This window comes from Chlorocebus sabaeus, chromosome 22, assembly GCF_047675955.1.
Source record: "Chlorocebus sabaeus isolate Y175 chromosome 22, mChlSab1.0.hap1, whole genome shotgun sequence".
NCBI classification, from domain to species: domain Eukaryota; kingdom Metazoa; phylum Chordata; class Mammalia; order Primates; family Cercopithecidae; genus Chlorocebus; species Chlorocebus sabaeus.
In genome coordinates this window covers 96,872,970-96,887,589 of record NC_132925.1, presented here as the reverse complement: position 1 = coordinate 96,887,589, position 14,620 = coordinate 96,872,970, and the positions used below count along the sequence as shown (strand labels likewise).

General features: G+C 49.4%; 1 protein-coding gene across 1 annotated transcript in view; it reads left to right on the top strand.

Moving 5' to 3' along the window:
• The first annotated feature begins 1,286 nt into the window (after positions 1 to 1,286).
• The window catches only part of GASK1A (golgi associated kinase 1A), a 79,581-nt gene continuing 66,247 nt past the window's right edge, over positions 1,287 to 14,620 (top strand). Inside the window, exon 1 of the mRNA XM_007983838.3 lies at positions 1,287 to 1,656. Coding sequence (XP_007982029.1) covers positions 1,654 to 1,656 — 3 coding nt within the window. The 5' untranslated portion in view covers positions 1,287 to 1,653. The remainder of the gene's footprint in view (positions 1,657 to 14,620) is intronic.

Genomic DNA, 14,620 nt, shown 5'->3' with positions numbered 1-14,620 from the left:
CCTCATTTCCCAACCAGGGCTCAAACTGTCTGTCCTTTCAGTACTCCATATGCACCGACAAGCTGCAGTTTGCAGTGCTACATCCTGCCTCCTGTTTCTGCCGTATTAAGTCTTCCTCTTCGTTTCATGTTCTAGCAAATAGACTTGGATTTGCTAAACTGTTTACTGGCTATCTGGTCTCAGGAGAGTTACTTCACCTCCCTAATCCTGACTTTCCTCATTTGCAAAAGTTTTCCTTTTAGGATCGTTTGTGATGATTAAATGAAATAATGTACAGAAAGCATCTGGAATGTTAAGGACTCAATACTTGCCCTTCATCTGTTCCTCCCGCCCATACACACATACACAATTTAAGGGGACCCTCTGGATCTTTGCTTCCTTTTAGAAGCACTGCCATCAGTGACAACCTCAAGTCATTCTGGGGCAGATGACTGCTGGGAAGATGCCTGTCTTCGTCTAACTAATGATGCTTCCTGTTAGTTTCAATATTGGAGGCTAATTTTTCAGCCTGGCCCCCAAATTCTCTCAGGACACCCTACTGCTGAGTCTGCCTCACCTCCATCTATTGCCTACAGGCTCTTAAGAATCCTGGGGTCCAAACATTGGGCCACTGGGGGACACAAGTCATAAAGACGTCTGGGGACTGGTCGATGGTCACCCAGCTGTGAATAGTGGGGCTAGCCCTGATTTTCGGACTACAGACCCCCCTAAGCCCAGGACACTCCCCAACAAGGAGCAGATACACTCTCAGGTCTTGCTCTGACTGTTCCACTGTTGGCAGTAGGTGACTCTGCAGTAGGTGACAAAGGCACTGTCTGTACATCCAAAGCAGAGAGGTGTCAGCCACTTACTTCAGTGACTTTAACAGTGATTAGTTCTCAAGGACAAAAACTCTTCATTGTTAATTAATGTAGTGGTCAACGGATTTTCCTTCCAAATCGTCTTGGGGACCGAACCCAAACAAAGCGAAGAAGTGACAGTAAAAAAAGACTTGTCCTTCTGACAAGCGACAGTAAAAAAAAAGACTTGTCCTGCTTGGCAGGAGAGGGTGGCAGTTTGGGCAACACTCAGCTCTATTGCCGAGTTGCAGCGAACTCACCGAGCACCCTCACACCTTAGAGGCATCCCTCACCGCCCAGTCTTGACGCATCACCTGGCAGGCGGGCAGGCAGGGCATGGACCTTTCCTTCCTAGCACCTGGGCCCCTACTCCAGAAGACTGCGGCTGGCCGAGCCCCCGGCAGGGCTTTTATTGTGAAAGGAGCTCCCCCCTCCCGCGCTTTCGGGGGAATGGGGAGGCTGGGCCGGGACGCGCGGCAGGGACTTTGCAAACTCTGCAAACGTCCCCAATAGACCGCAGAGGCTCGCGGCTGCGGGTAGGCTCCCGCAGATCCCCTCAGATCTCAGTAGATCCGGCGTGCATTCCCCACCCGCGGAGTATCCCGGCGTGCAGCGATCTCCCGAGAGTTGGCGCGGGGCCACTTGGCTGCAGGGAAGGTGTGCACCTTGAGTCCGGGAAACGCGCCCCAGCCGAGTAGCCGCGCATCCTGTGGAGCCTGGCGAGCCACGGCGCCGGGGGCGGCCAAGAGGAGGCTGGATGAGTCTGCGAGCCGGCTGAGCGCGTCGAGGAGCCGGCCAGGACACCGCTGGGGACATGGTAGGACTCGCGGGAAGAAACGCGCAAGCAGAGGGTGGGGCGATCACCCGGACAGGTGGCTGCAGGCAGCGCGCAGCGGCCCTGGGCGCACGCAGCCTGCGCGGTCTCCCGAGGCTGGAGTTGTTCCCCGAAAGTTGCATGGGGCGGCGGCGGCTTTCATTTCTGCACCAGAACTGGGGGCAATGGGCTCTACTGCCGCTCTTGGCGGGGCGGACGGTAGTAAGGGGGCTTTTATTACGGATCCTCACACCTTAACCGAACCGTAACCCACTCACAACTCTGCGCAATCTTCATGAAATCCACAGGGCAGGGAGAGGGGAGCATTCCCTGAGGAACCCACGGCAGCCTCTGATGAGAAGCTTTTGAAGTCATTTTAATACTCTCCAAAATGTATGTGATTATGTACTATCTTTTCTAATTTAGCTATGTATTGACATTAAAAATAATATCCTAACGTTTATTACTATTGAGTTAAATTGGCTTTAGTAAGTTTCCAATCCGCCTCCCTCTACCTCCCCGACAGGAGGACTTTCGGGCAGTTGTGGAAGCACTGGTGGGTCTGGGATGTCACGATGAAACCAGGGTCTTGTGGACGTGGTCCTTCCATTGATCAACCTCACAGACACTAACAGGCAGAAAAGAAAAACCCATTGAGAATATGGCCCAGGCGGCTTAGCTAAAGAACACATGCAACCCCAGGAAAGGGGCGTCCCTCAGGCCCGGCCACTGGTTAGTTGCTCTGCTTCTCTTGCAGCAGAAAACCCCTGCAACCCCAGCTGGGCTCCTGCAGTTCACCAGGCTCCCCTGTCTGCTTCCGTGCCCTCTCGCCTCTTCCCTTCCCTTCCAAGCTCACAGAGGGCAGATCGGAACCCCACCGGAGATGCTTCGTGGGGAGTTTCGCTGGGCCTGGAGTTTAGAAGGCTGTCTAGAGACTGCGCTGTAGGATGGAGGGTCTCTGAGAGAACAGCTCCTTTGCGTGCAGGGAGGCCTGGCAGGTGGCTGGAGCAGAGGTGGAGGGCTGGTCATCAGGCGCTGGGGGCTCAGGAAGGGTACCTTTGAGGCCAGGGGTGTGTGTATGTTTCACCCCTCCTAACACCTATCCAGCTTCAGGTTTTTTCTCAAAGCTGCTAAGAGAAGGAAATGGTGGAATCTTAAGCTTCAAAAGGGGGAATAATTGGGGGTACAGATGTGAAACGAAAAGAGTGGAGATATCCTATTACAAATTCCCTGTTTAAGAGCAAGAGTGTTGCCAGAACAGAGGCCACAGCCATCCACTCTGAGGGGCATTAGCATTGTGCTGGAGTCTCCTGGCTTTAAAGGCAGCTGTAGCAGAGGCTCTGTGGTCTGCGGCTGAAGCAGAGTGCCTGGAGGAGAGATGGTACCTGCCTTCTGCTCAGGCTGCCTAGGGGAACATTGGTGTGTTTGCCCCACTGCCAGCGCAAACTTCCAGTTCTGTGAGTCAGTGCCGCTTCCCCGTTTCATGTCCCTGGCTCTGGGTCCTGGTATTGTGTTAGGAAGAGGACTTGTGTCAACATTTCGTAGTCTCAGTGTTCACTTGCAGAGAGAGGGGCCTGGGGGCATCCTCTGGCAGTGAAATGGCCTTGGAGCTCTGAAGGCTCTCCTTTGTTTCTCCCTCTGAATGAAGGCTCCTGAGGTCCAGAGGCCACAGGGCAGCCTGGCACTGGCTGGAAGCCGCATGGGAGGAGACAGGGGGCTAGGAATCCTTTGAGGACTTTAGTTTCCTCTTCTGTAAAATGAGAGATTGGACTAGATGTTATTCAAGGTGCCATTTAGCTCCAAAAATGGGTGATATGTGAATAACTTTGAGATTGGATCTCAATTCTAGTGTTGAGCTATGCTTAGCATGAACAACTAAAAAGGTGTGGGGAAGAAATGGTTCTCAGCCCTGACTCAGGCTGCCCCCATCCCCCAGCCCAAATCCAGATGAGACCCAGACCAAGGGATGTTTTCAGGCTCTGCAAGTGAGCCCAGTGTGCTGCCAGGGCTGAGAACCACAGGGCAAGAAGGCTGAGAGAATGGGGGAAAGCTGGGGCTCAAAGCTGCACTTCCCAAGATATCCTTATGTCCATAGAGTGGTCATTCCTTGAGATAGTCCTAAAATAGTTTTTGGGAAATGATAGATGCTATGTCATTTCCCATTATATGGTATCGCATGTATCATATGCTATATCTCTTTGAGGGTCCTTCCGTAGAGTATCCTCTTTTAATTCATTACACTGAGATTTGAACTTCCCCAGCTTTTTTGAATACGGTATCCTTTATTCAGTAATTCCCTAACGCCATCCTGTTATTGGTCCCAGGTACGTATGATGGGAAACTCTGGGTTAGAAGTATACAAATAAAAGTCTAGAATCCTTAAATGTCCTTTTGGAAAACAAAAAAAGAAAGAAAAGAGTATTGAGCTGCAGTATCTGTGTGGGCATTTTTGATCATCCTGCGGGGTCAGGGGTCATTGCCATGGCTTGGTGTGTATTTTTCTAAAGCTAAGAGTGGAGCACTTGTCAGTTTCTTTCCTCGCGATGGTGGTGGGAGGTTTGGTGTTTGCCAAGGACTCTGTACTTGATGAAAAATATTGATAGAATCAGATGTATATGTGTTGGGTTAAAAATTAAAAAAGAAAAAATATTGATAGAGAAAGTTGAAACTATTACTGCCAATTAAAAAATGTTTTCCTCCTGATTTTTGAGAAAAAATATACAACTTCTACAGGAACCATGATTATCATTTTGGCATATTTCCTATTCTCTTTGAGTATTATTTTAAAGAGCTGAGATTTCAGCACACATGCACTTTTGCAGTCTGATTTGTTTTACTTCAGTTTATATCAAAACACGTTTCCATGTCTACATCTCTAGAAAAATCTTTCATAACCGTACATTTAATGCTCAGTACGATGATTTTGATAATCGTCTCCCTGTTTGTGGATATTTAGGTCACTTCAGGATTGGGGCTGATTTCAGTGGCATGTCGCCACCTTCTCATTATCCATGGAAATGAGGACCTGAGTGCCCAGCTAAGTGGAAATCAGACAAATTCACAAGAACGAATTGCTCCGGCCTCTTTCTCTATCCAAGCTTTTACTGTAACTACCCTCCCAGGGCCCAGCATGCTGTGGGAGGAGTTTCCTCTTGCCTGTCTTCACTCTGTGCTGTAGGCAGGTCATCAGGCAGGCAGCAGTGGGGGAAAGGGAGTCCCAGGGGAGCCCACACAGGCCAGTCCTCCTTGGGAGAACCAAGAACTAAAATCCCTGGAGGTTAAGACTCAGAGGAGAAGGAGCTGAGGCTGGAAAAGGGATGTGGCCTCTTTAGGGTCACTTAGAGCCGGGCTAGGGCCCAGGTCTCCTAGGGCCCAGGTCCCCCTCCACTCCCCATGCAGGTCCTGTCACAGGCACTACAGCCCCATCATAGACTTGGATGTAGTGTGGCTTGGAGTGGCAGAGGAAAGGCCCGGGGTTTGCAGTCAGAATGGGGTTTGTGCTGGGCTAGGTTACCGTGTGGCTCTGGGTAAGTGCTGCCTTGCTCTGAACCTCAGCCCCTTATCTGTAAAAAGAGTCATTGTGAGGAGCAAATGGAGTCATGGAGGTGAAAACACTTGGTGTCTCAAAGGTGCTGTAGGATTGGGGGCTTTACAAAGGACCCACAGAAATAGGTTTGCTTTTTGTTAGGGTCTAAAACAAATGGTAAGGAAGTCACAGGTGCCTTTCATTCAATACCAGTCAAGGGGATGCTTGTGGGACTCTTCTCTAAGTAAGGATCTAGTATAGACGGAATTTATCCTCAGGTAGTTTTCTTGCTTCTTTAAGTCCATCTTCTCATCAGGCAGGAAAACCCAGCCTGCAGATGTTTGTCCAGTCTGTCTCCCACGCGCCTCCTTGCACAGTGTTGCTGACTGGATGAGAATGTAGCTCCCCAAACAGCCGCAGGCCCTTGGAGTCTAATGCTGGGGTCCCCTCATTGAGTCCCTCTGCACTGAATGAGTCCTAAAAGTTATCAGGCTCAGCTGAAGAAGAGGTTAAACTGGTATTGGAACCTTGAAATGCAGCCCATGGAGCCTGTGGGAAATTTGATCCCCTCTCTCTTCTGGGGTACAGCCCTTACTTGTAGCTCCTGCTGCATACCTAACCCAGGCTTTGTGCAGGGCTGGGCAGGGAGCAGAGTGTTTTAAACAATCCCCTGGCCCCAACCATACCAAACAGGGGTTGGTCCAAAAAACAGGGATGTAGGGTATGGTGGGAACAGGTCTCACAAAGAAATGAGTTCCTTAGTTGTTTTAGGGACTAGTGACAGAAACATGCTTCAGCTTGGCCTCAAAGATGCTGACAAATCCCTCCAAGTAGGTCTGGGAGGCCCAGTATCCGCTGCCACCTAAGGTACTAGTAGAGAAACAGAGTGCATCAGTTTTCTTTGAGGCATGGTTGCTGTGAGTCACCTGGGGCTGTCTTTGCTTGGATCATCTTGTGATGTGACTGCTAAAATGTTTCCGCCTAGGGAGTTTAGGGCGTGATCCCTTCATTTTCTGGATGTGTCTGCACAGGCCTGCGTGTGAAGGACCACTTGGCCTGACAGTGAGAATGACAGGGAGACATGATTGTGGGAAAACCCCAGGCCACCCTTCTTTATGTGGATTTCACTTCCTATCTCTCTCTCTCTCTCTCTCAGACACACACACACACACACTCACTCTCACACATCACACACATACTCATACGCACACACGTGCACGCACACACACACTCACTCATGCACACATACTCCTGGGAGTGGCCTGGGATCTGATCCTATTCCCCAGAGTCCAGCTGAGTGGAAGATGGAAAGTCTTTTTGATAGCATCTGGTGAATCCTGGGGTCAAGGAGGTTAAGAGTAGAAGGGAAGCAGGATGAGGGCTGATGTGAAGGGTGAGGAAACAGCAGGTGTGTAACTGAAATGCAGATTCAGTCACTCACCACTTGTAAAGTCCAATTAACCAGAGTGAGGTCTGGTATAAAGAAAGTGACTTTATTCTAAAGCTTAGCTTAGAGGAAGAGGTACAGGCTCCTGCCTTTAAGGATACCGCTTTGCTTTAGAGCAGAAAGCAGGGTCCTTTAAAGGGATACTTGGCATGAATGGCATGCAGGGGAGTGGGCAAGCAGGTGGGGGTCTCCATGACTCGCTTGGGTGCCTTATCTACCAGGGAGTTGAGCTAGCACCATCACAGGCAGATCTAGGTTGTAAGGTCGTCGTTGTCTTGAGATACTCTGCAGGTGGGAGAGAGTTTTGGAGTGGGCATAATTTAGGTTGTAAATTGACTGTTATCTCTCGAGGCAAGCTCCTGGTGGAAGGTAGCTCAGGCTCTGGAGCTTCTAAGTAAGCACAGAGTTAGATAAGCTTTTCATGTAGGGAGTGTTTGGTGAAGGGAAGGTAGAGCTTCTAACTGCATTTCTAAAGAGCTAAGTAGGAAGCAAGGATTCAGGGAAAAAGAGGAAAGAGAGAAGAAGAAATAATTTTAAAAAATTTATTCTCTTTGTCTTAGACAAATGGGGGTACTCGGTTATAGGGGCCTCACTCTGATCTCTAGGCCTTCATGAGCTCTGAAGGAATGAGTGTCTCCATGGGCAGGGGCTGAGTCTTGCTCCCAAGTGGCTTTGGAATTCCTGAGTGGCATATCAAGAAGGCCACAAAAGGAGGATTCACGTTCAATGTGTAAATGTGTGTTAGTGCTCCCTCTGTCTCCCTGCCGCCTTGTCATTCATTTATTCATCAATTCATTTAGAAAATGTCTTCTTTAAGCCAGACATTGTGCAGGGCAGAAAACAGAACAATCAAAAACACATACTCTGCCTCTGAGGAGTACACAGTCTATTGAGGCTGCCTGTGCATACGTGTGTGTGTGTGTGTGTGTGTGTGTGTGGGCAGAGGTGGTGGGGGCAGGTGGTAGGTGATAGGTTCAGGTGAGAGGGAAGCACAAAGAAATGCTTCAGCCCTGTAGGCCAGATGTTGTGCTGAAGATACAGAGAAAGGATAGACCCAACCTGAGGAGTGAGTGGGGCAGAGGGAGGCTCCAGGACAGGGAGTATCTGAGGAGGATCTGGATTCTGTCAAGGGAAGAAAGGAGAAGCCACTGTACATCTGTTAGAATAGTTAAAAAGTGAAACAAAACACCCTGACAACCTCAAGTACTGGTCAGGATGCCAGCAACAGGAACTCTCCTACATGAAAGTGGGAAACAGTAGAAAGCAGTTTGTTAGTTTTTCATAAAAAGTTAAACATACACTTACCATATATCCCAACAATCCCATTCCTGTGTATTTATGCAGGAGGAATGAAAACACATGTCTACAAAAAAACGATGTTTATGTTTATAATAGCTTTGTTTATATGTTTATAATGTTTATAATAGCTGATGCAAATGTTTATAATAGCTTTATTTATAATTGCCCCAAACTGGAAACAACCCGAATGTCACTCAACTGTAGATTGGATAAACTGTGGTATGTCCATACAGTGGACTACTCCTCAGCAATAGAAAAGAACCATAGGTCCATGCAACAATGTGGAGGGATGTCAAAGGCATTATGCTGAGTGGGAGAATCCAATCCTACAGGGTTACATACTGTGGTATTCCTTTTATATGACATTCTAGAAAGGGCAAAACTGTAGGGATGGAAAACAGATCAGCAGTTGCAGGGGTTAGGGGTGGAGAGGCTGTTGATTATAAAGGGGCAGCACAAAGGAGAATTCTGGAGTGATGGAAGTGTTGTGTCCTGACTGTGGTGGTGGACATGCATATCTAATACATGTGTTAAAACTCGTAGAATGATACAGAAAAGTTTCAGTTTTACTGTATGTAAGTTAAAAATATATATATAACAAAAAGAAGAGGGAAAGGCATTCTAGCCGAAGGAACAGCACGTGCAAAACCCCTGGAGGCAAAAATGAGCTGTTAAAAGTTGGCTGGGAAGGAGCTGGGCTGGGACCACAGGGGAACTTCCTGGAGATGGGACTGGGGCCAGGGCCTGGCTCTTGGATGTGGGTGCTCTCCCCACCCAGCTAGGGGTTTGTGTTATTGTCCCTAGGGCAGAGGGGACAATGGAAGGGCTTTTGAGCTTGGAGAGGTGGGATTGCATTTGCATTTTAGAGAGCAGTTTTGGGGACTGAGAAGAAGGAGTGTGATCCAGGGGGCCAGGATGGAGGTATGGATTCTGTAGCAGGCTGGAGGAGCAGGTAGGAGGATGTTTGGGCAGGAGAACCTCCAGCCCTTGGTAATCTCAGATGTGGAGGCTGAGAGCAGGTCAGGAGTGACTCCAGGTTCTTGTTCAGGCATCTGGATATATGGGTCTCCGTCAGCCTTCCTCCTTTCTCTTCATTTTTATTTAAATTTAGCTTTTGGTGTTTCTTTTCTAGTCACACTTAGAAATTGTTAGGAATAATGCTCAAATCCTAAGGAAATTGAAGACGCAAACAAAAGATTCTTAACAAAGCAATTTTACTTCTGTGCAGAGGGTTTCCTCCTTGGCCAGTTGCCATGAGAGCACACCTGAACAAAGGGGCACGAGAGCCTTTATTCCTGACGCTAGTCCTGCCCCTGTACCCTTTCCTCATTGGCCGGGGTCGGGTCATACAATCTAAACTAATCCTGGTTGGCTAAACATTTGATTTTTTTTAGATAGGGTGGGCACGTAAAAGAAAGTGGAGAGGAAGGGGAAGTGGTGTCTGTAAGGAGCTAGAAAGTAAGTCCTCTTTCCAAATAAGGAAAGGAACGCGAGCTGGTACTGATAACGCCTGGTACTGTGGCGTGCCTGGGCATCTAACAAAGGCAAAAAGGAAAAAAAAGGAGAAAAAAGCAGGGGGGTGGGGAGTGGGTACTATGAATTACAGAATAAAAGATTGATCAGATTATTTGAAGAGAAACCGCATCATATCCCACCAAATGATCATATATAGAAGTCACTTAACAATGATACTAATCATTTTAGTTCTATAAAATCACTTATGTTATATTCTTAAAAGCAATGGTGAAATGTTAGATACTTCTCCTTTAAGCCTTTGAACTGATTTTGTACATATTGCCTTGATAATCACAAGAGTAGGATAGAGAGAGGCTGGGTGTGGTGGCTGACACCTGTAATCCCAGCACTTTGGAAGGCTGAGGCAGACGGATTACCTGAGGCCAGGAGTTTGAGACCAGCCTGGCCAACATGGTGAAACCTCGTCTCTACTAAAAATACAAAAATTAGCTGGGCATGGTGGCATGTGCCTGTAGTCCCAGCTACTCGGGAGGCTGAGGCAGGAGAGTTGCTTGAATCCAGGAGGCAGAGGCTGCAGTGAGCTGAGACTGAGCCACTGCATTCTAGCCTTGGTGACAGAGTGAGACTCTAGCTCAAAAAAAAAAAAAAAAAAAAAAAAAGGGATCGGGGGTAGGATAGAGAGAATTCCAATGATAATTGTGTGTATAGGTTTATTTATGTCCCCCAAGCCACCTTGCCTGTGGTCCCTGATGCTCTCCTGCGGCCGGTATAGACACCTGGCTCCCTTCCTTCTGGCCTCCAACCCAGCTGACCACCACTGCTGGAGAGTGGGTAGGGCTGTGGCCGCTGCATCCCTCCTAGCTCAACTTCTCCGCCCGCCATGGGCTTAGATTTCTGCTAAGTGGCCGCAGGAAGGGGCTGTGTCACATGCTGTTTACTTGTGGGCAGTTTTTGTTTGGCTTTTGAGGGTGTTTGCTTGCAATGAGCAAACAGCCTCTTCAGAACCAGCTGGAGGATTCAAATCCTCCCATCTTGGGGACGCAGGTTCGTGGTTCTGTAAGAGCCAAGTTGGATAGGGATTTTTCCAGAAATGCCGTCAGCCAAAGAACTGGTCAGAGACAGCAGAGGGGATAAGAGTAGAAGAGAGAAAGGGAGGGAAAAACGAGAAGAGTCAGAGCCAGAGACACAGGGATGCGAGATGAAGAGAGTGAGGCACAGAGGCAAATGAGACCAGCTCTGTGGAGAACCTTCACGTCTAGGCGTGGTTCTGAGCCAGGCAGGCGCCCCTTTCAGCTTGTGAGCGTGCCATGCAGCGGGGCTCCTGGACTGCACGGAGCACACTCTTCTGAACTGGCTTTCGTCAATGTTGTTGCCCTTTGGCAGAGCAGCGCTGCTTTCTGCTGGCCTGGGTGGACTGAGGGCCGACTGCCACTGCCTCTCTGTGCTTCACATGCTCCAGGGCTGTCCCTAGTGTCAGCTCTGTGCTGCTGCTGGGGAGGCATATCAGCAGGACAAACCCAGTGGTCCCACTGGCCAGTCTTGCTTCTAGCCAGACTGGCTTTGCAGCAGTGTTGTGAGTTGACTTCCAATGCACTGGGCACTAGGAAATTCTCAAGATATTCTGGCAAAGTAACTGTAGTGTTTTTAAATGCTTGGTGGTATCTTTGAGGTGGGAAGGGAAGACCCCATACAGCCAACCCATAACATTAGAGGGGCATAATTTCAAAAAGTGCAGGAGCCGCAGTCCCTTTCATTCTTATCTACAAAGGAGATGAATGAACTGCAGCGAAGGGATAATGTAGTAACTCTTACTGGCCAGGTGGAAGGAAAGGGGGAGACGTTGGTAGGGGGAGAGGGTTGCAGGGAGGAGCAAGGAACACGTTTCCTACAGAGCCTGGGAAAAGGCGCATTAATGGTTGGGGCAGGTCCTCACGTTTGCTTCTGTCTCCGGGTCTGTGCAGTCTCTTTCTTCTAGATGCCCCATTCTGTCTGTCTGGACTTCCCTTTTAGGGTTCAGAATGCCATTGATCTTTCTTTTTGGTGAATGTAGAGTGGAGGTAGGATTCTTAGAAACTTGTTCTTTTGCATATTGTCACTGCTTCTCTTCCTGACCTAATCATAGGGGAACGTTTTCCTCGATTTTCCTTTTGGGCCTGATAGGGTTTTGCAACTCTCTTGTTTTATCTCTGTCTTTTGTAAATTGTAAGAGCAATACCTGCTTATTGTGGAAAATCCTACCTGCTTTTGGGCCTCTTTGGAGGAGTCTCTGTGTGGTGTTCCCAGACTTAGACTCACAGCATAGACAGATGCACCTGCTGGGAGGTCTGCATGGTCAAGGGTCCCTGTGCAGGGCCAGGTGTGTTGGCTCATGCTTGTAATCCCAGCACTTTGGGAGGCTGAGGAGGGAGGATCCCTTGAGTTCAGGAGTTCAAGACCAGCCTGGGCAACACAGGGAGACCCTATCTCTACAAAAAGTTAAAAAGGTACATGCCTGTAGTCCCAACTACTTAAGAGGCTGAGGTGGGAGGATTGCTTGGGCCCAGGAGGTGGAGGGTGCAGTGAGCTGTGATCGTACCACTGCACTCCAGCCTGGGTGACAGAGTGAGACCCCGTCTCAAAAAAAAAAAAAGGGGTCCCTATGCATACACCCTTGGGGATAACTCCCAACCAACTTCTCAGAGTGCTGCTCTGCCTGCTTCTGGGACAGCAGCGGTGGTTGTCTGTGGTGGAGGGAGGACAAAGGAAACCCACATTTACGAAGTTTGTTTATCAGAGAGGCATCTGCCTGCCATGTGCCCAGCCTCCATTTGAGCACTGAGATGAGAATGAGCATGACTTACACCCTGGGCCCCTCAGGAATTCCGAGTCTTGGGGAGGATGGGGGCCAGACTACTTGCCTACTTAATGACAGTGCGTCGACTGCATCCCAGGTGTGAAGCTCTGAGTCCCAGTGTGATGTTCTGAGAGTCCCAGGTGTGATGTTCTGAGTCCTGGGAGTGTTGTTCTATGTTCCAGGCATGTTGTTCTGCGGGCCAGGTGTGTTGCTCTGTCAGCTAGGTGTCACTCTTTTTTATTACTGAGGAAACTAAGGCTCAGAGGAACCACATGCTTTGCCTGAGCTCTTGTGGCTGGGAAATGGTGGGGTAAGGGGCTGGACCCAAACCTGAATGAGCTCGAGGCGTGTGCCTGGGGCGACTATGGACAAGTAAGCAAATGATGGGTGCGGTTATCTCACTCTTTTCACCCCAGCTGGTTGGGAGGAGGTCTGGGAACCTCTGAAGTCTCTTGGATCTGTCTAGGTGGAAGCAGTGGGGGTGGGGCCAGGCCAGGCCACTGGCTGGGGAAAGTTCCTGTAAGGATGTCGTCTGAGGTCTTGGGAGTCTCCTGGGGACTTCTTTTCTGTAAGTCTCCTTTTCCTGCTTTCTTTTTTTCTTTCTTATTTTTAGTAGAGACAAGGTCTCACTTTGTTGCCCAGGCTGGTCTCAAACTCCTGGCCTCAAGTGATTCTTCCCTTTCAGCCCCCTAAAGTGTTGGGATTATAGGATTATAGGCAAGAGCCACCGCGCCTGGCCAATCAGTCTTTTTCTTGCTGTTGTCTCTGCTATTCATACCCTCTACAGAGTCACGCAGATATACACACACACATCCACCCACTCCATGCACTTAGATGCATTATTCACACACTCACACATAAACCACATGCTCACATTGACATTCACAGTGTCACAGTGAAACACACACTCACCCACACACTGGTAATCTGGCATACACACTCACACACCCTCACACACTTGCATAGCCATAGAGCAGCTGCAGAGGTGCTGCCTGGGCTCTGAAGCAGAGGTGTTTGATGGAGTAGTGGGACTGGAGCCAGGCTCAAGCTGTGCCCAGACTATGGTGGGGGCTGCGGTCACGCTGCCTGGGTGCCTGGGCCCAGCGGAGGTGGAGGCTGCAGGCAGTTTGAGGGCTGGAGGCTGTAACGGCCAGTGAATGGGCCATTTGGATGTCTGTGCCTGTGCTGGAAGGAGAGTGAGTGGGACACACAGGGTTCTTTCTCAAGGACAGAGTGGCTCTGTTGTCTGTCCACATAGAGGCTCAGTGTGTGCCTCCTGGGGGACCTGGACCCCAGCTCAGGGACTGGCTACTGGCAGGGTTGCTTCCTGGATAGCACGGGTGCTCATTCCCAGCCTCCCTGCGTGCCTGGCCACTGTCTGCAGGCCCTGGACCTAGTGGGCTCTTATAGTTACTCACCACATTCTGGCCCCCCACCCCCACCCCTCTGCCCAAGATCCTGTTGCAACGCAACTACAAAGATGCTATTGTATTCCTTTCTTTCAGAACACTCTCCCCTGAAACTCTGGTTAAAATCCTCTCATCTCCCTTTAGGCTGACTGGGCAGGGATGCCTTGTGTAGTCACTTCGCTGGGAGTCTGGAGAGGCTCCTGGCTCCTGGTTCACACTCACTTCCCTCCCTGGCGGTGGCTGAGTTTAGACTGTAATTGTAATATCTTACTTGGTGTGGCTTTGAAGCATGAAGGGTTCAGAGGTTGAGTTGTAATCAGAACTGAATTCAAACCCTGCTCACCACCTTGGGCATGTCAGTGAACCTTTAACTTCTTAGCCTCAGTATCCCTTGACAATACCAGGGCCTCCTTGTGGGAATGTATGCTCGGTGCTTTAATGAGCATGAGGCACCTTGCACAACAGTCAGCACATAGTCCCTGCTCAGTTAATGGGAGCTGTGATTACATTGTCCTTGGACAACAGACAGGCCTGAAGGCACAGCAAGGCCTGGGCTTCTAGAACTGTCAGGAGGATCCTTCAGTGCAACACGATGATTAGGAGTGGGGGATGCCTTAGACTCTGGCTCCCCTCAGAAGGAGTCTGGGATATGTGCCAAAGAGGGGCTGCCTTTGCCTCATCCCCGGGGATCCATCCCTATGACGGTGAACTGGAATTAAAGGAAGGGGAAAGGGATGCCTAGTTCAAGAGTTCTTGATCTGGGATCCAAGCAAGTGATAAAAGAAAAACTTCAGCCGAATTAAATTTAAAAGGGTTTAATTGAGCAATGAATGATTCACAAATCGGGCAGCCCCCAGAATCACACAGATTCACAGAGACTCCAGGGGTGCCTCATGGTCAGAACAAATATATAGACAAAAAAGGTAAAGTGACGTACAGGAATCGAAGTAGGTACAGAAACAGTGAGATTGGTTACA